General features: G+C 34.9%; 1 protein-coding gene across 11 annotated transcripts in view; it reads left to right on the top strand.

Annotated features, from left to right (window-relative positions):
• MAP4K5 (mitogen-activated protein kinase kinase kinase kinase 5) overlaps window positions 1-27,824 on the top strand; it is a 116,415-nt gene that overhangs the window by 29,954 nt on the left and 58,637 nt on the right. For 8 of the 11 annotated variants that reach the window (XR_004960039.1, XM_036265671.1, XM_036265702.1 and 5 more), the window contains exons 3-10: window positions 11,909-11,999; window positions 12,701-12,765; window positions 14,939-14,994; window positions 17,966-18,013; window positions 18,102-18,144; window positions 19,414-19,486; window positions 24,253-24,384; window positions 26,195-26,257. Coding sequence is in view for 10 of the 11 variants with exons in the window: in XM_036265671.1 (XP_036121564.1) it covers window positions 11,909-11,999; window positions 12,701-12,765; window positions 14,939-14,994; window positions 17,966-18,013; window positions 18,102-18,144; window positions 19,414-19,486; window positions 24,253-24,384; window positions 26,195-26,257 (571 nt within the window). In the remaining variant the exon portion in view is untranslated. Of the gene's footprint in view, window positions 1-8,031; window positions 8,053-11,908; window positions 12,000-12,700; window positions 12,766-14,938; window positions 14,995-17,965; window positions 18,014-18,101; window positions 18,145-19,413; window positions 19,487-24,252; window positions 24,385-26,194; window positions 26,258-27,824 lie in introns of those variants that run through there. The other 3 variants (XM_036265736.1, XM_036265709.1, XM_036265726.1) reach the window with 3 other exon arrangements.

The raw sequence follows: 27,824 nt of genomic DNA, 5'->3' as shown, positions 1-27,824 counted from the left end.
AAAAGTTGAACTTTGCATATTTATATTCCTGCCACTTTATCTCTCAGTATTCAGGCATTTGCTAGTTTATCAGAACTTTTTGATAATTCTGGGGCTTGAGTGTATGTGTGTATTAGTCTGCATATCTTTTCTATATATATTTTTTTTATTGTTTTGAGAGAGGGGAAGTGAGAGGGGGAGAGAGAGAGGGAGAAACATCTATTTAAAGAGAAACATTGATTGGTTGCCTCCCATCTGGTGACCTGAGCATGTGCCCTGGCTGGGAATTGAACTGGCAACCTGTTGGTGTCCAGGACAGCACTCAACTAACAGAGTCACATGGACCAGGGCAGTCTTCATATCTTTTAAGAATTACAATATACAAGTTATTTAGACTTAGTTTTATATTTAAATAAATTCAGTGCCCGCTATTGATCTTTTCATTCCATGTCCTTGCCATTCTGACTGTCTTATTTTATATTAGCTATTGTTAGGATGGATCATAAAGTGTTAGTTAGTACTAATGTAATTTGAATTGTTTGTTCACAAATTGATTGTTCTTTCCAAACCTGCTCTTTCCGTGGTCAGTCTTCCTCATTTTGCCAAGCAGTTAGCCAAGCCAAAAATGTAGGCATTGCCTTGATTTCTCTCTTTTATTTGCTCTCCAGAATCAATCTGTCAGCAAATTCCTTCAACTCCACCTCCAAAACATATCCTGAATCCAACTACTTTTTATTGCCACCTTCACCCGCCTGGTCTTCCTGTTTCCTCTCCCACACTCCCATCATCTGGTTTCCACAAAACTACCAGTGATCTTTTTAAAACACAAATTTTAGTGCTCTCCTGCTTAAAATATCTGTGGAGTTTCTAAATCCACTTAGAATAATATTAAGACTTTCAACCTTGCTTATAAAATAAAACCCTATATAAGCTGCCCGGTCTACTACTCTGAGCTCATCATGTATCTTTCCCCCTTCCCTACTTTGTCTCTGTTTTCTGTTTTTTGCTATTCCTCACTGGAGGATATTTTTCCACTGAGTTTTAGATAGAGTGGAAGGGAGTAAGAGGGGGCAAAACACCAGTGTGAGCCCTGGCCGGTTTGGCTCAGCGGTTAGAGCGTCCGCCTGCGGTCCAGAGAGACCCGGGTTCGGTTCCCGCTAAGGGCATGTACCTCGGTTGCAGTTTGTCCCCGGCCCTGGATGGTCGTGCGGGTGGCAGCCACTCGATGTGTCCCTTTCGCATCGATGTTTCTCTCTCTCTCTCTCTTCCTCTCTCTCTCCCTCCCACTCTATCTGTACAAAAAATGGAAAAAGTCCTCGGGTGAGGATAAAAAAAATATATATATATAAAAACACCAGTGTGAGAGGCATTGATTGGTTACCCTCTTACATGACCCTGACTGGGGTTGGGACTCAAACCTGCAACCCAGGTATGCGCCCTTGATCAGAAATTGAACCTGAGATTGGCCAGGACTGTTTTTTTCTTATTTAAACAGTCCAAGATCGCCCTGGCCAGGTGGCTCACTTGGTTAGAGCATTATCCCATAAACCAAAAGGTTGCAGGTTCCATCCCCAGTTGAGGCAACCAGTGGATGTTTCTCTCTCACATCAGTGTTTCTTTCTCTTTCTCTCTCCCTTCCTCTCACTCTAAAAAAAAAATCAATGATAACATATCCTTGGGTACGGATTTTAAAAAAAACAAACAGCCCTGACCGGTTTCTCAGTGGTTAGAGCATTGGCCTGCAATCTAGAGTCCTGGGTTTGGTTCCCTCTAAGGGCACTTACCTCAGTTGCAGTTTGTCCCCGGCCCCGATTGGGGTCGTGTGGGTGGCAGCCAGTCGATGTGTCTTTCTCGCATTGATGTTTCTCTCTCTCTCCCCCCCCCTCTCCCTCTCGCTTTATCTAAAAGATGAATGCAAAAATGTCCTTGGGTGAGGATAAAATAAAATAAAATAAAACAACAAAAACCAAAAAACAGTCCAAGATTAAACTAGCTCTTCTAGTCTACTTGAAGTACTACTTTTCGTGATCTTTGCTCAGTAGACTCCTGGTCATTCAGATCTCAACTTAAATGTCAAGACCTCTGAGAGGCCCATTTCTGACTACCTAATTTAAAGTAGACACCCAGGCCCTGGTTCTCTGCATAGGACATGTGACTACTTGATATTTATTTATATATATTTGTTTGTTTAAGGTCCTAGAATGTAAGATCCATGAGAATAGTGATCTATCTTCACCGTCATATTTCAATACCTGGAACAGTATAGGTGCATAGTAGGCACTCAATAAATATTCTTTGTACATATGAATATTACAGTCAACCCTTGTTTATCATGGTTAATCAGTTCCAGACTCTACCACAATAAATGAATTTCTGCAAAGTAGGATTCTTTATTTATATACAGTTGTCCCTCGCTACTTTGTGCTTCGACTTATCGCGGCTTCACTCTATCGCGGTTTTTTCACATATAGTATAGCCCTGGCCAGTTTGGCTCAGCAGTTAGAGCATCAGCCTGCGATCCAGAGAAACCTGGATTCGGTTCCCGCTAAGGGCATGTACCTCAGTTGTAGTTTGTCACTGGCCCTGGTTGGGTCATGTGGGCAGCAACCACTCGATGTGTCCCTTTCACGTTGATGTTTCTCTCCCTCCCTCCCTCCCTCCCTCCCACTCTATCTGAACAAAAAGTGGAAAAATGTCTTCGGGTGAGGATAAAAAACAAACAAACATATATATGTATATGTAATATTTGAAAAAAGAGGGAAACCACGAAAGTCGAAGCACGAAGTGGCGAGGGACGACTGTATAATTGTCGTTCTGTTGCCTTTGAATAAGAATGACCAGTCGACTAGGTGTATAATTATTGCATCACACATTCTTTTCTCACCATCAAAAAATCTGTAAATATTTTCTCCCATGAATATTGTTAGAGAAAAATTGTAAGGCCAGCCTGATATTTTTCCTCTTATAGGTGACTTACTGCTCTGCCTGATTGTGGCATCAAATGCTGCATATCTTCTCTAAGCTATGATGTCCAGAAAATGAGGCCTTAATATGTATCATATCTTGAGATTTTCATTCATGGTTAATAGTAATTGTAGTTTTATTTTTATTTTTTTTAATTAATTTATTTTTGTTACAGATGTTTCTCCTTTTCCCCCCACTATTCCCCTCTCCCCTTCCCTCCCCACCCTGTCCCCAGCTTTGTTGTCCATGTCCATTGTTCATGCACACATGCATATAAGTTCTGTGGTTTATCTCTCCCTCTTCTGGGGATTGTCAGTAGTAATTGTAGTTTTAAAAATTAGTAAATACACCACCACCCCGCCACACCAAAAAAAATTAGTAAATAACTATAAAATTAGTCACCTGATAAATAAGTTTTTCTTATACTTTATATATATGTACTTTTGTTTTTAGAAAAGTTTTATTTATTTTTATCTTCTGTGCTTTAGAATTGAGGAATTGATCTTCTGTTTGTAATTGTGATTTTATTCATGTGGGTTATTTTATTACATTTTATTTGTGGAATTTTTTTCTTTTGTTTCTTGCCTTAAAAAAAAAAAAAAGTTTTCTTTATTACCATAGAGTTTTAAAGCATGGTGTTTTAGCATTTTCAGTAATGAATGAGTAGGTGTTTTTCATATTTTCAGAACAGACTTAAGGGGATGTTTAGGTAAAAAATTTGGTGGTATGCTAAAGAATTTTCCCAACATTCAGTTCAGATACTTCAAATAATTCTGGAGACAGCTGTATTTCAGAAATGAATTCTTAACTGTACTCAGCTTTTTAAAAAATTGCACTAAAGCCAGTATGTTACAAAAGTGCTTCCTTGTATTGATTTAACAGATGAGCTGGTGTAGAATTGTTTTTACACATGAAAAGATAATTATTTGCCAGTATGACTCACAAAAAAGCCTTATGTCTGATAAAACATAAACAAGACTTTTTTTAAGTAAATGAAATTGCAGATGTAAACTAATACTTTTTACCCTAGTTAAAAATAATTGAAGTTTATAGTAATTTTAGTCTTGAATTTTATTACTGATTTACTGACTTACCCCTGGCAGTTTAAATTTATATTATATTTAAAATTTTCCTGAAAAATTTCTTTTTAGGCTTTTCCTAATACTCATAAATATTCTAAAGGGAACATTAGAGTTAACAATAAAAATAGATTAGCACAAAGAATTGCTTTTTAAATTAGCCACAAAAATACAAAGATAACAAGTCAGTATTCTTTCTTATGTCCCTATGATTTTGTTATTATTTTTATACACAGACAAATGATTATTTCTAAGAATGATTTAACCATTTCTATATCTCATTTTAATAGTAGATGCTTATTAAATATAGGTACCATCTTATAAAAAGTTTGACATACCAGTGATTAGTGTTGAAAATAAACAATATATATTAGTAGTACCATTTTGATTTTTAGTTCCATTTTCTATCTCTTTGGCCAGGCATCAGAACTACCCTAGAAAAGCAGGCAGGTATGATAATGTTTGTCGCCATGTTTTCCTGTCCATGTCTGAATTTCAGCTTGCCCTCTAACTCAATTTACAGATGTTCATTTGCTCAAACAAGTCTGTAGCTAGTGGCAGCTGACATTGAGAACAGGAGCAGGATTCTTGGGGAAGTTAATCATCAGAACTTCATTTTCCCATCCTCTCTCCTCTGTCTTCCAGTTATTCTTTTATGGTGAAACTATATGATAATATTTTAAAGTTACGCAAATTATAATTTGTTGAAAACTGAGTTTTGCTTACAGGGATGGAATTTAATAAAATTATCACCAGAATGATTAATGCAGTATACTTTTGTTTGCTTCCTTGCTTGTTATTTTAAATGCTAAATTGAAATACTCATGAAATAGTTCAGTATGTTTATATAAAGTAACAATTTAAATATATTTCATTAGTGCAGACAATTTTCAGAATAGGTAAGAATCTTTAAATATCTTTGAATAGATGTTTAAAACTTTTCTCAATTTTGCCTTGTTTCCTGGAAGTATAAGCACAGAAAGAACACATTTTTAAAAAGTCAAGAAGTCTATAAAGGTTTAAACAGCCGCTAGTTTGCCTTGTTAATGTTCTTTAAAGAAATTCCAGAGTAGGGGCTTTGGCCAAATAGGACAAATGTCAGCTCTTCTAGTTAAGTGCTGTGTTTTTGCTGTTCAGTATTTCCTTTTATTTTTAAATCTAATAATATTGATTTTTAAAAATAATCTGTAAAGTAAAATATTGGTACCCTATCACTATTTGGAAAGTTTACGCCTGAATTGGTGGAAAATGTTAATTTGAGGTCACAAATGCCCACCAAATATGTTCTTTTATTGATTTTAAATAATAGATACAGAAAACAAATATGGCTAAATAGGTATTTTCTGCTATTTAATAGGTAAAACTCATTTTTAATTCTAGGGTTCTCTTTTTCAGTTAGGTCCCAATTTGCTTTTGAACACAAGATAAAATTAAAATGTAAATATTTTTTGTTACTACATAATAAAAAAGTGAACTACAATGCTAGGTTCTAAATTAGTGAATTTAAAACATAGGGTTTTTCTCTTTAGGTGAATTTTCATAATCTAAGATAGGCAGTCCAAAGAAAATGTTTTGTTAGAATTGACTGTACTATTTCTTTCCAGTCTACATTCATTTTGCTCAGTTGGAAAAAAATCGTTCTTTTTCAACATTGCTTTGACTGTTTGGGGTGTATTCTTCTATTTATTTGTGTTGCCTTCAGTTTTTTCCTTCAGTGTCTTAGAGTTTTCTGAGTACAAGTCTTTTATTTCCTTGGTTAAATTTATTCCTAGGTAATTTATTAATTTCATTGTCATTGTATATGGAATTGTTATCTTAATTTCTTTTTATGATTGTTATTGGTATGTAAAAATACAATCCATTTCTTTATTAATTTTGCATCCCTGCTACCTTACCAAATTCATTTATTAGTTCCAGTAGTTTTTTGTGGAATCTTTAGAGTTCTTTATAATAGAACTATGTCATCTGCAAACAATGGCAATAAATATTGCTGTCTTGAACTGGAAATCACATTATGTGTGTTGCTTTAAAAACCTTGCCACACAGAAGAAGCTAATGTAGTCTCTCGCCTTTAATTCAAGCTTGAAAGAATTTCCACACATAAAAGTTACAAGAAATAAAAGCTCAGAGTAAAAACTCAACAGAAGATACAAGGAATTAAGGTGCCTTGAGCAAGAGCCTACAGAAACAACAACAGAATAGACCAATGAAGACATCAGATTTTGGAATTATATACTCTACACGTGATATGATTGGATAGATTAAAATGATTTGAAACTGAGTAAAAAGGAATAAATTGTTAAAAAAAAAAAAAAAAAAAAGACAGACAGACTTGAAAAATAACGAAATTGATGTTCTAGAAATGAAAAATATTTCAATATTTTGCACCAATAGGTGTAACAAGTTAGATATAGATAGAAACTATGCAAAATATAGCTCAGAGAAGCAAAAAGATGAAAATATGAACGAATATAAAATAAGTGGAAGATAGAGTGAAAAGATCTAACTTAGTTCTAATTAGAGTAGGGATACAATTTGGCAGACATTTGAAACATTTATGTTGAAAATTTTGTCAGAATTCAGAGAAAACACCAAATATTTAAGAATTCCAACAAGAATAAATAAATAACAAATGCACATGTGCATATATAATGGTGAAACTGCAGAATACTTAAGACAAAAGATCTTTAAATCAACTACAGAAAGACATTAGCTATGGTGGAAAGACTGTGTGTTAAGACTCATAGGGACTTACCAAAAACAATGAAGGAAGAAGACTGTAAGAGCTGAAAGAAAAGGACTAGCAAAGTAAATATTTTTCAATAATGAAAACAAAATAAAGGCATTTTCACACAGAAACTAATAATGTTTTGCACCAATAGACCCTCACTAAAGAAAATTTAAAAGATGAACATCAAGCAGAAGAAATCCCAGATGGTAAGGCTGAGATGCAGAAAGTAAGGAAGTGCAAAGAAAGTGATAAATACGAGTCAGTCTTTTAAAAAAGAAAAATTATACCTGTATGAAATAGTAATGATAATAAAGATGGTGTTGTGTGAGGTTCTAGAAAAGAACTAACATTTTAGCATGTGAGTTGGGAAGAGGTTATGAAATTAAAGCATTCTGAGTTTATTATTTGAGGGGAGAATGAAGATAATTTATTGTAGTCTTTACTAAGGAAAGTATGCACATTAAACTTTCTAGGGTAACTTCTAAAGAATAGAAATGGAGAGCATCATTTCCAAACATAGTGGAGAAACAAACAAACAAAAAGCAGAAACTCAATGAAGAAGAAAGTAAGAAAGGACAAAATAGCATAGAAAAGGTGGAACCAATAAAAATCACAAAATAAGAGGTATATAAATACTCAGGTGTTTTTTTGTTTGTTTGTTTGTTTTGTTTTTGGTACATGTCCCTAGCTGCCCCGGGCACAGTGGAAACTGAACCCGATGCTCTCTGGTTTGCAGGCTGATGCTCCAACCACTGAGCCAAACCCTCCAGGGCCAAGTATTTTAATAATTACTAGAAAAGTAAAACATTTAAATAACTTAATTTTTTTAAATGATCAGATTAGATTACTATGTTTTGTTAATGTTCATGGTGGGGTTTTTGTTTATTTTTTTTTGTTTAATCAAACCAACACAGAGTAGTTTGAAGTGGAAAGTAAGTTCTCCTTCTCTGGCATGTTTGCTTCAACATTTAGAGCATTGGCCTGCGGACTGAGGGTCTTGGGATCAATTCCATTCAAGGGCATGCACCTGGGTTGTAGATTTGATCCTCGGCTCTGGTTGGGGTGTGCAGGAGGCAACCAATCAATGTCTCTCTGTCTCTCTCACATTGATGTTTCTCTCTCTCTCACTCTTTAAAAGTCAATGGAAAAATATCCTTGAGTGAGGATTAACAAAAAAAAAGAAAACAAAAGAAAGTTCTCCTAAACACATGTCCTTATTCTCACTCACGGAGGTAACTATTTTTTTTCTGCTTTCTTCCAGATATTTTCAAATGGCAATTCAATTTTTAATTTTTTGAGGTAACACAATAGTGTTTTCCATAGTGACTGCACCAGTCTGCATTCCCACCAGCAGTGTACTAGAGTCCCCTTTTCTCCACACCTTTGTCAATACTCGTTGTTTGATGATTTGTTGATGGTGGCCATTCTGACAGATGTGAGGTGATACCTCATTGTTGTTTTAATTTGCATTTCTCTGATGATTAGTGATGTTGAGCATTTCTTATATGTCTCTTGGCCATTTGTATGTCCTGTTTGGAGAGGTGTCTATTTAGTTCCTCTGCCCATTTTTTAATTGGGTTCTTTGTCTTCCTTTTGTTGAGTTGTATGAGCACTATATATATTTTAGAAATTAACCCCTTATCTGATATATCATTGGCAGTGATGCTCTCCCATACAGTGGGTTTCCTTTCCATTTTGATGGTTGTTTCTTTTGCTGTGCAGAAGCTTTTGAGTTTGATATAGTCTCATGTGTTCATTTTCTCCTTTGTTTCTGTTGCCTTAGATGATGTATCAGTGAATATTCTGCTGTGTATGATGTCTAAAATTTTTTGCCTACATTTTCTTCTAGGATTTTTATGGATTCATGAGTCACATTTAAGTCTCTTATCCATTTTGAGTTTATTCTTGTGTATGGTGTAAGTTGAGGGTCTAGTTTCATTTTTTGGCATGTAGCTGTTTAATTTTCCCAACACCATTTAATGAAGAGGCTGTCTTTACTCCACTGTATGCTCTTGCCCCCCTTTGTCAAATATTAATTGAGCATATTGCCTTGGGTCCATTTCTGGGTTCTCTGTCCTGTTCCACTGGTCTATATGCCTGTTCTTGTGCCAGTACCAGGCTGTTTTGAGTACAGTGGCTTTGTAGTATAACCTGAAATCTGGTAATGTGATCCCTCCAACTTTGTTCTTCTTTTTCAAGATTGCTGTGGCTATTTGAGGTCTTTTTTGGTTCCATATGAATTTTTGAAGTACTTGTTCTAATTCTGTGAAGTATGCCATTGGTATTTTGATGGGGATTGCATTGAATCTATAGATTGCTTTGGGTAGTATGGACATTTTAATTATCTTAATTCTTCCAATCCATGAACAAGGTTTGTGCTTCCACTTTTTTATATCTTTCTCTATTTCTTTTTTCAATGACCTGTAGTTTTCTGCGAATAGATCCTTTATTTATTTGGTTAAGTTTATTCCTAGGTATCTTAAAATTTTTGCCGCAGGGGTAAATGGGATTGTTTTCTTAGTTTCTCTTTCTGTGAGTTCATCATTGGTGTGTAAGAATGCTATCGATTTCCTGATGTTAATTTCGTATCCTGCTACTTTGTCAAATTCATTTATTAAATCTAGTAAATTTTTGATGGAGTCTTTGGGGTTTTCTACGTATAGTATCATGTTATCTGCGAATAATGACAGTTTCACTTCCTCCTTTCCACTTTGGATCCCTTTTATTTTTTCTTCATGTCTGATTGCCATGGCTAAGACTTCCAGTACTATGTTAAATAAGAGTGGCAAAAGTGGGCATCCCTGTCTTGTTCCTGTTCATAAGGGAAATGCTTTTAGTTTTTGCCCATTGAGTATGATGTTGGCTGTAGGTCTTTCATATATGGCCTTTATTATGTTGAGATATGATCCCTCTATTCCCACATTGCTGAGCGTTTTCATCAGAAATGGATGCTGGCCCTGGCCGGTTTGGCTCAGCGGTTAGAGAGTCAGCCTGCGGTCCAGAGAGACCCGGGTTCGGTTCCCGCTAAGGGCATATATCTTGGTTGTAGTTTGTCCCCAGCCCTGGTTGGTTGAGCGGGTGGCAGCCACTCGATGTGTCCCTTTCACATCGATGTTTCTCTCTCTCTCTCTTCCTCTCTCTCCCTCCCTCTCTATCTGAACAAAAAAATGCAAAAATGTCCTCGGGCGAGGATTAAAAAAAAAAAATGGATGCTGGATTTTGTCAAATGCTTTTTCGGCATCTGTTGATATGATCATGTGTTTTTTATTCTTCATTTTATTTATGTGGTGTATCAGATTTATTGATTTGCCAATATTGTACCAGCCTTGCATCCCTGGGATGAATCCCACTTGGTCATGGTGAATAATTTTTTTGGTGTATTGCTGGATCCGATTTGCTCGTATTTTATTAAGGATTTTGGCATCTATGTTCATCAGGAATATTGGCCTGTAGTTTTCTTTCTTTGTAGTCTTTTTCTGGTTTTGGAATTAGAATTATGCTGGCCTCAGAAATCGAGTTTGAAAGTGTTTCTTCTTTTTTAATTTTTTGAAATAGTTTGAGGAGAATGGATGTTAGTTCTTTGAATGTTCGGTAAAACTTCCCTGAAGCCATCCGGGCCTGGGCTTTTGTTTGCTGGGAGAGTCTTGATTACATCTTCAATTTCCTTAGTTTTTATTGGTCTGTTAAAGTTTTTTATCTCTTCCCGGTCCAGTTTTGGGAGACTATGTGTTTTTAGAAATTTGTCTATTTCCCTTAGATTGTTGAATTTGTTGCCATATTATTGTTCCTATTATTTGTTAATGATCCTCTGTATTTTTGTGGTGTTAGTCGTTACTTCTCTTTCATTTCTGATTTTGTGTATTTGGGTTCTCTCTGTTTCTTGGTGAGTCTAGCCAAGGGTCCATCAATCTTGTTTATCTTTTTGAAAAACCAGCTCTTTGTTTCATTGATCCTTTGAATTCTTTTTTGGTCTATATGTCATTTATTTCTCCTCTAATCTTTACTATTTCCTTCCTTCTACTAGCTCTGGGGTTTTCTTTTTGTTTGCTTTCTACTTCTTTAAGTTGTGAGGTTAGAGAGTCTATTAGAGATTTTTCTTGTTTTTTGAGGTAGGCCTGTAGTACTATGAACTTCCCTCTCTGAACTGCTTTCACTGCATCTCATAGATTTTGTACAACATTCTCAATTGAGAGTATCTCATAAACAAATATGGGGGCATAAGAATGTGTTTTAAAAAATGGTCAGCAACTTGGTATTTCTAATATTAGGGAATGTTTAAGAAAATGGTAGATATGTGAAATGAATCTTGGTGCTACTGAACAGATTCAGCTGTGGTTCACAAGGGTTAAGTGTCCGAGGTTACATTGAGAGTGAATGGCTGAATCAGGATTTGCATCCAGGTTTCCAGGTGTTTCTAATGTAAGAATTAGAAATCTTAATTTCTACATTATATTGCCTTTACATGATACACATGCAATCATTTTATCAACACAAACTTCTTTTACTGAAATAAACATCATTTCTATGCAAAATGAAGTTTGATGGTTACAGTATCATTCTAGGCAGTATTGTCATGATAATCATAAAATTCCCATAAATAATATTTCATTTTAATATAACTTCTTCTTGTTAAACAACTAAAAAGAGGTTTGTGATAGACAAATTGGAAAATGCAAATCAAAAAAAGAAGAAAGTAAAATTACTTTTAATTTTACCACCCGGACATAAACATGGTGTATGTTTTTGAGACATTTTTCAATGTACATATGTACTCAGATAATTATATAAAATATCCTTTCACTTCATATATCATGAACATATTTTCATATCAAAACCTGTTTTACCTGTATTGTACTATCTATACCATATGTTATTTAACCATTCTTTCATTATTAAGTCACACTATAAAGAACATTCATCTCTGCATTAGTCTTGAGAAAAAAATTTTTGAAGTGAAATTATGAGCTCAAAAATTTTGTATATTTTTAAGGCTTCTAGTTTTATAGAAAGAACCAGTTTATATTCCCATTGAGGTATTAAGATTGTCTAATTCCTTGTCTCTGATATTTGTTGTGAAGTTTTCCTTCCTTCTCCCCATTTATAGAAACTGAAAATCCAACATGATAACCAAGTTATTATCATTTTGTTTTTTCAGGAGATGATTTTTCTTTGATTCAACAAGAAATATTTATGGTTAAAGAATGTAAACATTGCAACATCGTTGCCTACTTTGGGAGCTATCTCAGGTAAAAATAAAAGTTTTCTCTCTCTTTGTTATTTTATATTTCTTTGCTATCACTCTCCGTCCCTTTTATGTCATTGGTATTATATATATAAATTTTTAAAATTGCCACCTGGCCAGTGTATCTCTGGATTGAGCATCGATCGTCCCATGGACTGAGAGGTCCTGGTCAGGGCACATGCCTGGGTTGCGGGCTTGATAACCCAGTAGGGGGCATGCAGGAAGCAACCAGTTGATGTTTCTTTCTCCCTTCCTCTCTCTAAAAAAATCAATAAAAAACATATTTTTAAAAAATTATGTTGTCTGAAGTTATAAAATTTCTTAGGTTTTTCTTAATGTTTCCCATTACCTTAATAGTGACACCTCCACTTACGCAATTATACCTTATCTGGGAATCTTAATGAAATACTATGAATGATTACAAATAAGTGGTTTAGCTTATGAAAGTGATCATATTTTAAAGTGTAAGGTGGGAACAAAGCTGAAGTCACTATATTTTTCTGTACCTTGAAGAGAGACTGACATACCCCAATACATTCAATAAAAAGGATAAATAAAAATGAAAATGAAAGACTGCCAGGGTAATTGCCTGTTACACTCCGTAGTTCATCCTAAATCTTGGTGTGCTGAAGAGTGAAAGCCTTCATAGTATGTCAGTGGTTGAGAATTACTAGTTAATGTACTTTTCTTTCTCTTTCATATTAGTCGAGAAAAACTGTGGATTTGTATGGAATACTGTGGTGGCGGATCACTTCAAGATATTTACCATGGTACTATTAATTTGTCTTTATATTTTAAGACTGACTCTGGCTTTAATGATTGTTGTTTGAAATGTCTAGTTAACCAGGGATATTAACAGGTATATTTACTGTTTTACATTCTTCTGTTCTGTTCCTGAAATATTGCATAAAAGAAATCTAAATTTAAATTTTTTGTTATTCAGTTAAATTTGTTGGAGCCTGGATTGAGAAATTCAAGAGTACTTGAACAATCCAAATTTCACTTTTTAGATGTAGTCCTTCAGGAAAGTATTTTATCTACCAGTGAAATCGCCTAAACTTCCTTATAAATAAGAATTTAAATGCAAAGGGTGACTCTCTCATTAAGGAAAACTATTTATCTCTCCTAATAATTTAACCTGCTATCTAGGAAAACAAATTAGTTGTTGCTATAATATTTTTATTTTATTTTATTTTATTTTTAATCCTTACCTGAGGATATTTTTCTATTTATCATCAGTTAGAGTAGGAGGGAGAAAGAGAGAGGAAGAAAGAGAAACATCGATGTGAAAGGAACACATCGACTGGTTGCCTCCTGCAGGACCCAACCAAGGTATATGCCCTTGACCAGAATCGAACCTGTGACTCATTGGTCTGTGGTCTGATGCTCTAACCACTGAGCAACCAGCCAAGGTGCTGGAATATTTTTATATTAAAAATGTATAATTTTTTTTTCTAATCCTTACCGGGGGACATTTTTTTGTTTGTTTTTTGTTCAGATACAGTGGGAAGGAGAGAGAGAGAGAAACCTAGAGGTGAAAGGGACATATCGAGTGGTTGCTACCCGCACGACCCAACCAGGGCCGGGGACAAACTGCAACTGAGGTACATGCCCTTAGCGGGAACCGAACCCCTGTTCTTTCCGGACTGCAGGCCGACGCTCTGACCACTGAGCCAAACCAGCAAGGGCTAAAAATGTATAATTTTTTAGCCCTGGCCAGTTTTTCTCAGTGGTTAGAGTGTAAGCCTACAGACCCATGAGTTTGATTCCAGTCAAGGTGGCACGTACCTTCGTTGCAGTTTGTCCCTGGCCCTGTTTAAGGTCATGCACAACACAACCAGTCAATGTGTCCCTCTCACATCGATGTTTTTCTCTCTCTCCCTTTCTCTCTCTCTCCCTCTCTCCTACCTCTATCTGAAGAAAACTGGAAAAATATCCTCAGGTGAGGATTAAATAAATAAATAAATAAATAAATAAATAAAGACTTCTTGGTAGAAACTAGCTCTATGCCACTTGATTTGAAAGTCTTTTCTGTGGCCCTGGCCAAGGTTGCTCAGTAATTAGAGGGTTGGCCCATCACCGAAGGGTTGCAGGCTCAATTCCCTATAACGGGGCACATATGTGGTTGCAGGTTCGATCCCTAGCCTCAATTGGGGTGTGTGTGGGAGGCAACCAATCATTGTGTCTCTCTCACATCCATGTCTCTCTGTCTTTCTCTCCCTCCCTCCCCCTCTCTACCCCCTTTTCTTCTTCTCTCCTCCCCCCTTCCTCTTTCTTCTTTCCTATCCTACTCTCCCTCTCCCTCCCTCCCTTCCACTCTTTCTAGAAAAATCAATGGAAAAATATTCTAGGGTGAGAGTTAACAACAACAACAAAAGTCTTTTCTGTGGCACTGGCCAGGTAGCACAGTTGGTTAAAGTGTCACCCCGTTAGGCCAAAGTTGTGGGTTTGATCCCTGGTCAGGGCACATACAAGAATCAACTAATGAATGCATAAATAAATGGAACAACAAATTGATATCTGTCTGTCTCTTTCTCTCTCCCCTCCCTTCCTCTCTTCCTCCCTTTCTCTAAAAATCAATAAAAACAAAAGCTAAAAAATGTCTTCTCTATGATTTTATGAAGAATTATGTTTTGCCCTGGCTGGTGTGTCTCAGTGGTTAGAGTGTCTGCCCACGCACTGAGGGGTCAAGGGTTTGATTCCCAGTCAAGGGCATGTACTTGGGTTGCAGGTTTGATCTCTGGCCTGGTCAGGGCGCATGCGGGAGGCATGTGTCTCTTTCACCCCCCCCCCCCCCCCCCGGCCCACCCTCTCCCTTCCACTCTTTCTAAAAATCAGTGGAAAAATATCCTCGGGTGAGGATTAACAACAACAAAAAATAGACTGTTTTTAATCTGTTGTATTCAAGTGTTTTACAACATGGTCTCTTTTTTTTCTTTCTAGTTACTGGACCATTATCAGAATTGCAGATAGCATATGTATGCAGAGAAACTTTACAGGTACTATATTTACTTATATAGCTAAAAAAACAGGTCTCGTTTCGCAATTGAAAACTATGAAATGGCGATCTGTACAAAAAAATGAAAACTAAAGTTTTCTGTTAACTTCTTATATTGTAATCTGTAAGCCTGGTTATTTCTTTCATGAATGATTGACAGGAGTTCATTTAAGCTGATGCTGGTATACATAGTGGTCTTTTGCCATTTCTCCCCAAACGAAAATAAATTAGCCTCGCAATTACTCATAATGGTATCTGGAAAACCTAGTTCTGTGTGATATTAAAAGTCATTGAGAGCAGAATCTTTTTTTCTTTTTAGTTTGGTAAACATTCTCTTTAGTGAAAGTTTCTTTATTTCAGATGTGTGAGCACTTTTAGTATCTTAAAGTAGGTTGTGAATCTTTCATAGGAATATAGATTATGCAGCACTTCTCCCAATATATTTATCTTTTTAGTGTCCTAAAAGACTACTCATTGAAAAAATTAGCAATTAATAATTAACCATTTCATTTATAATTTTGTTTAACTACTTTGATTCAAATAATCATTTCATTGTATATGTATTTCAAAGAATCATGTTGTACACCTCAAAAATATATATATTTAATTTTATTAAATAAAATTTTTTAAAGGACAGAAATGGTCAGAATGGAAAAAAGCAAAACCCAACTAGATGCTGCCTACAAGAAAATACTTTCATAAAGACAGATAGGTCGAAAGTAAAAGGAAAAGAAAAACAGATATACCATACTAATCGTTTAAAACAAAGCCAGAGTGGCCATATTACAAAGTCGACTTCAGAGCAAAGACTTCTGACATCCATAGGCAAACAAATGAACCTCAAACCGTACTTCACACCGTATATAAAAATCTCATAGACATAAATATAAAATCTAAAACTACAAATTCTAGAAAAGAACAGAGGAGAAAATTTTCCAGTGTTGAATTAAATTCTCTATAAAATAAATACTTGTTAAATTAGTCTTCATGAAAACCAAAACTCTCCTCTTCAAGAGGCAGTGCTGGTATACATAGTGGTCTTTTGCCATTTGTAAGGAAAAGCTGCAGACTAAATGTAGAAATTTGCAAATACATATCTGATTGGGGACTTGTATCCACAGTATATAAAGAACTCTCAAAACTCAATGATAAGAAAATAACAACCCATTACGCAAATGGACAAAAGATTTAACCAGACCTTTCACAAAAGAAGATGTATGGGTAGAAAAGATGCTCAAGATCATTAGTTATTAGAAAAGTGTGTATTAAAACCACAGTGAGATACCACTACACACTAATTAGAATGGCTAAAATAAAAATAAAAAAAATGATTTAAGAAGGTTGGTGAGGATGTAGATGAATGGGAACTCTCATACAATGCTGGTTTTAATGTAAAATGGTCCAGTTGCTTTGGAAAACAGTTTGGCAGTCACCAGAAGTTTATCTTGTACCACCATATGATCCAGCTGTTGCACTGCTAGGTATTTAGCCGAGAGGAAAAAAAAATCATGCAATGACTGTACATGGATCTTCTTCATAGCAACTTTATAATAGCCAAAAACTGGAAACAACCCAAATGTCTGTTAATAGGTGAGTGGATAAAGAAATTTTGGTATATCTGTGCAATGGACTGTTACTTGGTAATAAAGAAGAATGAACTATTGATAACAAATTACAATGTGAGTGAAATTAACAAGGAATGTCACATTAATTATTGTGAAAGACCCAGATAAAAAAGAATATACTGTATGATTTATTTTACATAAAACTTTTAAAAATTCAGAAGTGACCTGTAGTGACAGAAATCAGATCAGCATCAATAGCTGTTAATATCACTAAAAGACAACCAGACATTGTGTAATTCCTAATGGACCCCAGCACCAACTAAACAGAGCATCCTTCTCAGAGGTCTGAATTTCATTTCCACAGAACTCTTTTACCAGGCTTATAAATAATAATTACAGCCTTTTCTCTCTCCTGCTCCCCCAGGTCATAGAGTTTTGGTAGCAGCTTCCTGCAGTTGCTGCTGCTGTAATACTTTAGTGCTCTTTTTGTTCCATAACTTAGATGTTTTCAGTCTTCTGACTGGACTCACTATATAGCACCACCATGAAGTAATTTTACCCAAATAACTAAATCTTGAATCTCATCAAGACCCTAGATTTAAGTGCTTATTTACTGTTTATACAGGGGTCAAAGGAACATGTAAAATGGCATCATTGGGATGTAACTAGCAAAATCCAAATCCTGAGAGACTGCATAGGATAAACAACACTTTCTTTAATAAAAACTTAAAAGGAAAAAGTAATAAGATATGGCAGAGGATCCCACAGATTAAAAGAAAAGTAGGAGTCATGTCAACAAGTTGCAGTGTTTGGATCCCACTTTAAACAATTGTGAACGCTGGATATTTGATATTATTAAACAATTGTTAATTATGAGGGCATAATGATATCATTGTGGTTTTGTGTTCTTTTTAAAAGTCACTTCTTAGTGAATGAAATATGAAATCTAAGACTTCAGAATAATGTGGTGGTAGAGTGGGAGTTTGGTGTGTGAGGGCCTAGATTAAACAAGATTGGCCATGATTTCATAGTTGTTGGGTCTAGGAGATGGGTACATAGGGATTCATTGTATTGTTATTCAGCCTTTATATGTGAAGTTTTCTATAGTAAAAACAAAAGAAAGATTAGTGTTTGTGTGTGGGAGCAACTTTTGGGAGTGTTGGATATGTTCGTTTTGCTTCATTGTGGTGATGGTGTTATAGTACAATATTTCTGATTTTTATCAGAAAATAAACTTGAAATCTTAAACTAGAGTAAACACTGACTAGTAAAAAGAATCTCATCTAGGGTTTCTCCCGCCAAAAAAAAGACATTCTCATTTTTCTTATTCAATAAGAATTCAAGTAGGAAATTTAGGTGGCAAGTTTGCAGTTTTCCTAATGTTACCATTTTTTTTTTTAACTTTAGGGTCTTGCCTACTTGCATACTAAAGGCAAAATGCATAGAGATATCAAAGTAAGTTTATTTAATATGTTTATATTGATAATTTTATTGGAGTGAATTTTTTGATACTAATTAAATCGTATTTGTATTTTTGTTTTAGGGTGCAAATATTTTATTGACAGATCATGGTGATGTAAAATTAGGTATGTTATTTCAATTTTCTAACATTTTTTTTCCAAATTTGAATAAATTTTAATATTATACAAGTTTAATATTCATACCAAGAGCCATAATAATGTTCATCTTTTGACCCAGCAATATTACTCCTGAGACTCAGTTTAAGGAGATTAATCCTAAAGATAAAAAAAATCCATATTCACAGAAGTGTTAGTCATAACATTTTATATAATAGAAAAAAGTGAGCCCTGGCCGGTTTGGCTCAGCGGTTAAAGCGTTGGCCCACAGACCAATGAGTCGCAGGTTCGATTCTGGCCAAGGGCATGTACCTCCTTTACGGTTCATCCCTGGCCCTGGTCAGGTCATGCGGGAGGTAACCGTAGATGTGGCTCTATCATATTGATGTTTTTCTCTCTCCCTCCCTCCCACTCTATCTGACGATAAATAGAAAAGTATCCTTGGGTGAGGAATAAAAAATAAAAGTAAAGAAAAAAGTGAGAACATATTTCTAGCAATAGAAAAACTGTTAAGTTGTGATAAATCCACTTAAGGAACATTATTCAGTCATCAAAGTTAATAGTTAAGCCCTGGCTGGGTGGTTCAGTTGGTTGGAGTGTTGTCCCATGCACCGGAAACTCGCAGTTGCAGGTTTGATTCCTGGTCAGGGCGAGTGTGGGAGGCAACCAGTCAATGATTCTCTCTCACATCATTGCTTCCCTCCTTCCTTCCCTCTCTAGCTCCCTTTCTCTTTCTCTAAAATCATTAAAAGCATATCCTCAGGTGAGGATTAAAAAAAAAATTGTTAAGAAGAGTAAGAGTAAAATCCCCTGGTCTGTTATGTAACAAAAATGAACTATTTTGTATTTAGTTTTTTACAATCATATTCAGCAACAACAATAACAAAGTTTATACATAAAAAAAGAACTTTTTTGCCTAGCCAAAGCCCACCCATCTCCTTCTCACTGGGGTGCACTTAAAAAAAACAAAAAAACAAAAAACATTTTTATAACAGCACCAAAATACTAACCTGGTTGTGTTAGAATAAAAGGAATTCAGGTGGGTGTTTTATATTTTGCTCTTTTCTTTTTCTTAAATGAACTTTAATGTGCTTGCAATAAAAATATTTTATTAACTTTGTTCTATAAACCAAACAAGAAGGGATTTAAGTATTGAATTTTTATACATTTCCCTAGCATTACTACCTGATTATTAATAATGTCATGCCTAAGGGTGAAACTTAGAAATGCTTTTATTGAAAAGAACTAAAATTTTCTGTTTTATTTTTCCTCCAACAGCCGACTTTGGTGTAGCAGCAAAAATAACAGCTACCATTGCAAAGAGAAAATCTTTCATTGGCACCCCTTATTGGTAAGACAGATTTATATTATGATTGAATTTGTGCATTTTCATTTCTTTAGGAAGTCTGAAGGCTTGCATGCTCCTTGATACTATCACAGTTCTAATTGGGTTGGGAAACTTTGATATTCATTTGCATTGCTCAGATTTCCTTGTGTTAAAGTGCTAAAAATTCCTGCTGTCTCTGGGATCTTTTATTAAGAGCACTCTTATGTATGAGAGTTTCAAAAGAAAGACTCATATTACAACCTCTTGTCATTTTGTTACCCTTTCTTTTGGTATTGGTTCTGTTTTAATTTAGGACTTTGCTATCTGGTTGTTAAAACTTATGCATCCAGCCCTGGCCAGTTTTGCTCAGTGGTTAGAGTGTTAGCCCTTGGACCAAAGGGTCACAGGTTCGATTCCAAATCAAGGACATGTACCTGGGTTGCAGGTTTGATCCCCTGCCCCAGTTGGGGTTGTGCAGGAGGCAACCAATTGATGTGTGTCTCTTTTTTTTTATCCTCACCAAGGACATCTTTTGCATTTATCTTCAGATAGAGTGAGAGGGAGGAAAGGAGGAAGAGAGAGAGAGAAACATCAATGTGAGAGAGACACACTGACTGGTTGCCACGCACACAACCCCAACCGGGGCCGGGGACAAACTGCAACCAAGGCACATGCCCTTAGCAGGAACCAAACTCGGGACTCTCTGGTCCACGGGCCGACGCTCTAACCGCTGAGCCTAGCCGGCCAGGGCTGATGTGTCTCTTTCACATCAATGTTTCTCTCTTTCCCTCCCTCCCACTCTATCTAAAAATCAATGGAAGGATATCCTTGGGTGAGAATTAACAACAACAAAAAACTTATGCATCCTACCCTACCATTAGTCTTCACCAGCCACCCTACTCCTAGTACATTCTACCAATTACTGACAAAGTAATCTTTCTAAAACACTGCTTTCAGCCCTGGCCGATATACCTCAGTTGGTTGAGCATTGTCGTGTGAACCTGAAAGGTTGCTGGCTCAATTCCACGTCAGGGCACATAGCCAGGTTGGGGGTTCTTTCCCTGGTGGGGGTGCATGCAGGAGGCAACTGAACCAATTAATGTTTCTCTCTCATATCATGTTTCTTGCTCTCTGAAATCAATAAAAACACATTAAAAAAATAAATTAAACACTGTTTTCATTAATGAAGACACTCGAAATATAATAGAAAGCCTAGTAATAAATTTCAATATGTAAAGTCATTTAATGAATATTATAAATGGTGTCATTTATTTTTTTTTATTAGTATTATTTTTTGTTGTTGTTGTTAATCCTCACCTGAGGATATTTTTTCATTGATTTTTAGATAGATTGGAAGGAAGGGAGGGAGAGAGAGAAAAACATCAGTGTGAGAGAGACACATCGATTGGTTGCCTCCTGCATAACCCCTACCAGGGCTGGGGATCGAATCTGTAACCCAGGAATGTGCACTTGACCAGAATTGAACCCATGACCCTTTGGTACACAGGCCAACGCTCTAACCACTGAGCAAAACTGGCCAGGGTGAAATGGTGCCATTTAAAGTTTGATGAAACATTGGATTTTTTATTATTTGGATAATTTATCATTTGGAAAGAAATTTAAAGTAGCTTCATACCTCATACTAATATAAAATAAATTACATATGGAAACAGTCTAATTTATAAAAGTAAATCCTAAAGAAATATCAGTGGCTATCTGCTTTAAGAGTTGAGTAAGCCTTTTTTGACCTAAAAGCATAAAATGTTAAAGGGAAAAATTGATAGATTTAACTACACGAAAATATAAAACTGTTATATGTCCACCAGCCTAAAAGGGAAAGGCAAATAACAACCAGGAAGTAGTGGCTAAAATATAACAAACTAGATTTTAATATCTTTAATATGTAAGTCCTTAATAAATGAATAAAAAGAGTGTGTCCTTAGAAGTAGTTATTAAAATCATACATATAAGATGTCATAAAATATGAATAATATTTCCCCCATTGATGACCAATATGCAAATTAAATAAACAGTAACATTCTTTTCTGTGAAATTGGAAGATATTAGGAATCATGGATAATACCTATCACTATCACTAAATATTTGACAATGAAAGTAGAAATTGGTAGAACAGTTTTGAAAGATGATTTGGTAGCAGTGTTTTTCAAAAATCTTAAGTAATGTTTATGTTCTAGTCTCAATTCTGCTTGTATTACTTTATTAAAGAGACATACATATTAAGAGCTTTATCAAATACTTTAGTAATGAAAAATGGAATATATGCATATCCAATAGTAATTAGTTAAAGAAATTATGTATATTCATTCAAACCAATAGAATAAATTGTTGATATTAAAAATCCTGTTGTAAAATATGAATGATCTGTGGACAGGCTTATAATATAATGTTAAAACAAAGGAATATTAAAAGTAGCATATGCAATATAATACCATTTTTATAGAAGATATGTGTGTGTTTTAAATTTGTGGATGAAAATATGTGCAACAGTGTTTTTCTTTAACTTGTTTTCTTCCATATTTTTTCATGTCTTCCAAATTCTCTTCAGTCAACACATACCACTTTTAACAACAGAATAAAAAACCTCAATAAATATCATTTAAATAAAATTTTTAAAAAATAGGTGAGTTAGATTACCTATAAAATTTCATTCATCACATGCCAATTTCCCTTTTCAGTCTCTTTACTGTGACTGTCCTTCCCTGTCTTCTTTAGTCAAAATGGTCAGTTTTTGGTACCCTGACTATTCCAGATATTGGTTACTAGCTCCCTATATATGTGTCTTCTGTGTTTATCTTAAGTCCTGTTCTGTCTAAAAAGTGGCACACACTCTGCCTTACTTCACCAGTGGCAGACTGATTGGTCATATCTCTGTTTTCCACTGAACCAGGAAATGCAACAGTCCTGGTTAGCGTGGTGCTGCAGTTAGCCACTACTAACTGACTGACTGTAATGGGCAGAGGAGATGAAACCAATGTGCTTTCTCTGGGTTCCAGCTCAGCTTCTTTCTCTCTGAAATTTGCCTTTAATCACCTTGCTCCATGATGATCATTTTCTCCTTTCTGTTTCTTTTTTTGTGGTACGTGCCCCTAGCAGGAACTGAACCTGGGACTCTCTGGTCCGCAGGCCGACGCTCAACCGCTGAGCCAAACTGGCCAGGGCTCCTTTCTGTTTCTATACCTATTATTATGTATGTATACTTACAGATAGCATGTAGATGTACATGTTGGCACTTTTAGTATATGTATTTTTATATTCTTACCCACACTTAGGTCGAGAGACATTTTATTATATATAATTTTTGTAACCTAAGTGCATATAAAAGTAACTTTTACCTTGTGGGTATTCAATATCAATATCAATATAAATTAATTAATTAATATAAATAGTAAACATTTTAAAAAATAGCAATATTTCCCCTGAGCAGTATCATCTGTGCTTTATAACTTCAGATGCCATCATTATACACCACCGACTCCCAAATAGATAACTCCAACTCAGCTACTCAGTTGACCTTCAATCCTGTATATATTCAACAATTGTTTGATAATAGCTCTACTTGGATACACACAAACATTTTATGCTCACATGAGTCTCTTTTGTCAGCCCCTTTTATTCTGTCCCCTTTACCACTGCCTTCGAAAAATCCTTTGCTTTTTCCCTTGTATTTTTTAAATATTTTAACTCATCTGCCTAATGCTGGTTTCATGTCCTCTCACACTATCTTTCATGTTGCCATGAATTTTAGATCAAGTTTACCTCCATAATTAATCTTTTATTTTCATGGTGAAATCTAGACTTTCTTATATAATCAGTAGGCCATTCATTGTCCATCTAACATCACCTCTGATGTTCATTTTTCAAATACTTTATTGACCCTCTCAAAATATCTGTGATGAATGCCCTTTTAGTAAAGTAAATTAAAAATGAAATACTAAAAAATGATCCTGTATTGTACTAGAGTAAATGCTTACTCTCAATTTCTCTGCTTATCACAGACTCATAACAAGCAATTTATGTCCCATCAGTATGTAGATCATACATTGAGTAGCAGCACTGTTCTATCACTTCTCCAGGTATTTCATGCCCTCCCTGTCTCCCTTCATTCACACTTGTTTCCTCTGATTAAAATGTCCCTACTCCCCACTCCTCTTAGCTCCCTGCTATTTCATTTATTTTTTTAAGAATTTTTAAAAATATGTTTTCATTGATTTGGTGGGGGGGGGGGGTGAGAGAGAGAGAAACATCAGTGTGAGAATGATACATAGATCAGCTGCCTCCTGCACTCCCCCTGCTGAGGATCGAGCCCGTAACCCGGGCATGTGCCCTGACCAGGAATTGAACCAGGATCTCTCAGTCCATGGGACTATTCAGTTCACTGAGCCACACCTATAGGGCCCTGCTAATTCATTTTTTAAATGATTTGGTAACCTCTTTTGGGAACTTTTCTCTAACCTTCACAGGGATTTAGGTGTTCTTTTTCTTTTCGCATATTATATAACAAGGTTCACAAAACAGAAACTAAAGTAAGACAGCATGATTTTTCCTCAGAGCACTAGTATTCAGAGAAGATTCAAGATTTTTAAATAATGAATTTAAAGATCATGTGTGTCTGTGTATGTATCAAGTCTTTGTCTTTTTTAGTAAAGTTTCTTCTTAGCAAATGCCTCTCAGCTGCTTTTCCTCCAAGAAGTCTAGTGAATATGACAAAAGTAGCAGATTTCATATAATTTAAAAAAAATAAAAGTGATACATTCATTGATTCCTTCTAGGATGGCCCCAGAAGTTGCAGCAGTAGAAAAGAATGGTGGCTACAACCAACTCTGTGATATCTGGGCAGTAGGAATAACAGCAATTGAACTTGGAGAACTTCAGCCACCTATGTTTGATCTTCATCCAATGAGGTGTTCTCACTATTTACAATTATGCAGTTATTAATAGGTCTTCTGGGAGAGTGAGATACTGATAATTGGATATTCCAAGCTCATTTTCAAGTATGTTAAAATGGTATAGGTGTTATAAGGCACTTAGGGATAATCTCATCTAAAACCTCTCTTATGTTGCTATTTCTAAAACAATAGGGAGCAAATAGTCTGTACCGTCTGAAGTCTTTTTTAAGTCACTACATTCATTCTTCCGTCAATTGAACCTGTTTCTTTTTTTGTCTTAAGTAGAATTATAAACAAATGATAGAATACAGATAAGACTTTTTTCTATTCTCATTTCATTGTTTTTTTTTTTTGTTTTTACTTTGTTTAGGGATAAAGACGTATACTTAGTATAATTATCATTTGCATTTTAGGTGTAAAATGTCTCAGAAAAAATAAATTTGAGGACCTTTGAAAAGGTTTTTACTATTTTGAAGAAAAAGATAAATTGGACTAAAATTTAAACTTTTAAAGTAAATAGTATGAAGTTAAAAAGAAAATCAACAGAATGGGGAACTTGTTTTCCTAACACGATAGACAGAATAGTAGTATTACATAAGGACTTCGTTCAAAGACTTTATAGGTAAAATATAGAGTGTTTATGATCAAGGACCAAATACTAAAGAAACATGGAAAGCTATTTGACCTCACAAGTAACTAAAGTTATAGTTAAACGAGATCTACATTTAGGTGGAATGCCAAAAAGTACAAGCTTTTAGGAAAATAATTTAGACATTTGTTATGGGTCATTCAAATGTTTCTGATTTTTCACTACTTGGAAAATTATGCTTAGTAAATAAATTCAAGGGGTAAAAAAAGCTAAGAATTATTTATTTCAGGGTAACAGGAAAAATCTAAATGTCCAATAGTTAGTGAATTGTTAAGCAAATTATTTAGCAGGTAAGGGCAGCTATTACATGCGTATAAACTAAAGCAACATGGAAAATTGCTTATTAGTAAAAAAAAAAAAAAAGAATATAATATTACCTAATACAATGATGTAGTAATTGGTTATTATTAAGATAAAGACTAAAAAGAAGAGCAGAAAATTTCAAATAATGTCTTAGGGTTGTAGGAATATAGACTTTTTTCAATTTTCCATTTAATTTTTAAAATGAGAAACTATATTTGGTATTTTTAAAAAAGACTAAAGAGTTTGTTTATAGAAACCTGGAAGGGATTTTGTAGGAAATAGTGAAATAAAGCATTTTAGAGCTTTCTTCTTGAATCTTTCATTCTTCTACCCCTATAGTTCGTAGAAAATGAGTCAAAGGTAGATACATAGAGAAAGTCCTCTTGTAGATTGACTTTCGTATCGTTCATATTAAGAGAATGTGGAAAATTATTGTCCAAAAAGGGAAACAGACTACGAAGTGAATATGATTTCACTATACACCCAAAATAAGAGGCAAATCTTTAGTTAAACATACAACCTAATATTAGGTGTGTATTACAGAATAATGTACAATTATATAGACTTGTACCTAAGATACAGTACTAGTTATATATGTAACAGTATGGTATCAAAACTCTTCTCTAACATTTGGTAGCTTTGCCATGAATAAGAGCTTGTTTGAAATTAAAGAGCCTTTCTCTGGCCAGGTGAAACTTTCCATAGACTCTCTAAAATATAAAAAATTTAATTTTCATATTTCAGACCAGTTTTCATCAGTGCCTACATATATAGTAATCTTGTATAAATTTATTACAGAATATTCATTCTGATTAGTAGATGTAGTAATAAAAGTATTTTGGTATTGCTCTTTAACTGAAGTTTTTATTTCAGGGCCCTCTTCTTAATGTCAAAAAGTAATTTTCAGCCCCCGAAACTAAAGGACAAAACAAAATGGTAAGTTAAATATACATAGATTTATAGAATTTTACAATGAAAGGGACACAGGTTTAGTTCACTTATTTTGTGGATGATGAAACTGAAGCCCAGAGGCATTAAAAAAACAGTTAACTTGAAGTTACACATCTAGTTTACTTGCAGAGTATTGCAAAGATGTAGGTTTTTCTGATCAGTGTTCCTTTATAATGTACTGCTCTCTTTAAAAACTCCGATCATATTTTTATGGTCTGGCAGTTTGGGTAAGAGATGTGGTGAGGAAAGGATTTGAAATAAATACATTAAGAGTTTGAAGATTTATATTTTTACTCTGTACTTTACTTTCATTAATTACATCTTGACTTCTATGGGAGATGATATGAAAAGTTTTCCCAGATACCGTAACACTTAAAATTAATCTTTAATGACTTTCCTCTACCTTCCTTCCCTAATATTAAAAAATGTTATTACTTATTTTCATTCTAATCTCTTCTTTCTTGTACAAAGTAAAGTAATTTGAATATTCTTGTAGTTGATAAGGACATCTTCAGTTGGATGATAAAAATTGAAAATTGTTTTTCTGGTAATGTCTTTCCATACATTTAATTTTTTAAAAACTATGCAAATAAGTTTCCAAGTTCTCTTTGGGTCCCCAAACTTCTCTCTGTATGTATATTCATTTTTCTCGTGAGACAGTTCATATCTTTTTTCAGATTCTAAGAGTCCCATTCCCAAAACAGGTTCTAAACTACTATTTTATTTTTTTATTAGCCTGTCTATGCATAGAATTACTTAGAAGCCAGGCCATTCTGCGAATGATGCCAGGAGTGGAAGGCAAATCATACTTCGGAAATAAAGGAGTTTATATTCTGCCAGTTGTATTCTTTTTTATTGACATGGGTTTCTTCCTATGCCTTGTTACCCCAAGTTCCTAAGCAACTGAAACTGGAGGGCTTTATGGCAGGAAGGGACTGAATATTCATTCAGGAATGAATGACTATTAGTTGTAACCACTGAATTCAGGCAGATTCCTGAGCAGTCATTACCATTGGAGTACCTTTGCCAGTCTCAGGTACTGTGTAACTCCATGTTATCTCTTTCACAAGTCACCAAATGTAGTGCAGTGATGTGATTTCTCTTGACGAGAACTGCTGTGTGTTTGCTGTCATTGGTAATGACTAAGGTTATTCTCTTTGGTCCTTGCCCAGTTTCTCCTCCAGTGGAATTTTGGCTATGGTGCAGATATCTCTCTTTGCTATTAATTAATAATCCAAACACGACTCCTTTAATTTGTCTTTTTCTTTTTCCCACTTCATCAATGCAGGTGTCAAGAAAACTGTTCTGGTTGCTAAAATCACTCATTCTTGCCCTCATTCCTAAGAAATTCAGTAACCTTTTAGGGGCTTTAAATGATCTTTTATATTACCCACCTTATTTCCATGTCATTCAACTCTTTAGGTATAGCAAAACATGTATATGCTATGTAAATTAGGCAATAAGAAAGGGTCATTTTGATTCCTAAGTTTAATTCCTGAAACACAAGATAATGAATCCTATAAATGATAGACCTATGCATTTCTACTTTTTA

This window comes from Molossus molossus, unplaced genomic scaffold (assembly GCF_014108415.1).
Source record: "Molossus molossus isolate mMolMol1 unplaced genomic scaffold, mMolMol1.p scaffold_m16_p_1, whole genome shotgun sequence".
In the NCBI taxonomy this organism is placed as follows: domain Eukaryota; kingdom Metazoa; phylum Chordata; class Mammalia; order Chiroptera; family Molossidae; genus Molossus; species Molossus molossus.
Note: the sequence above shows the minus strand (reverse complement) of the source record. Positions and strands in the feature narration are given on the sequence as shown.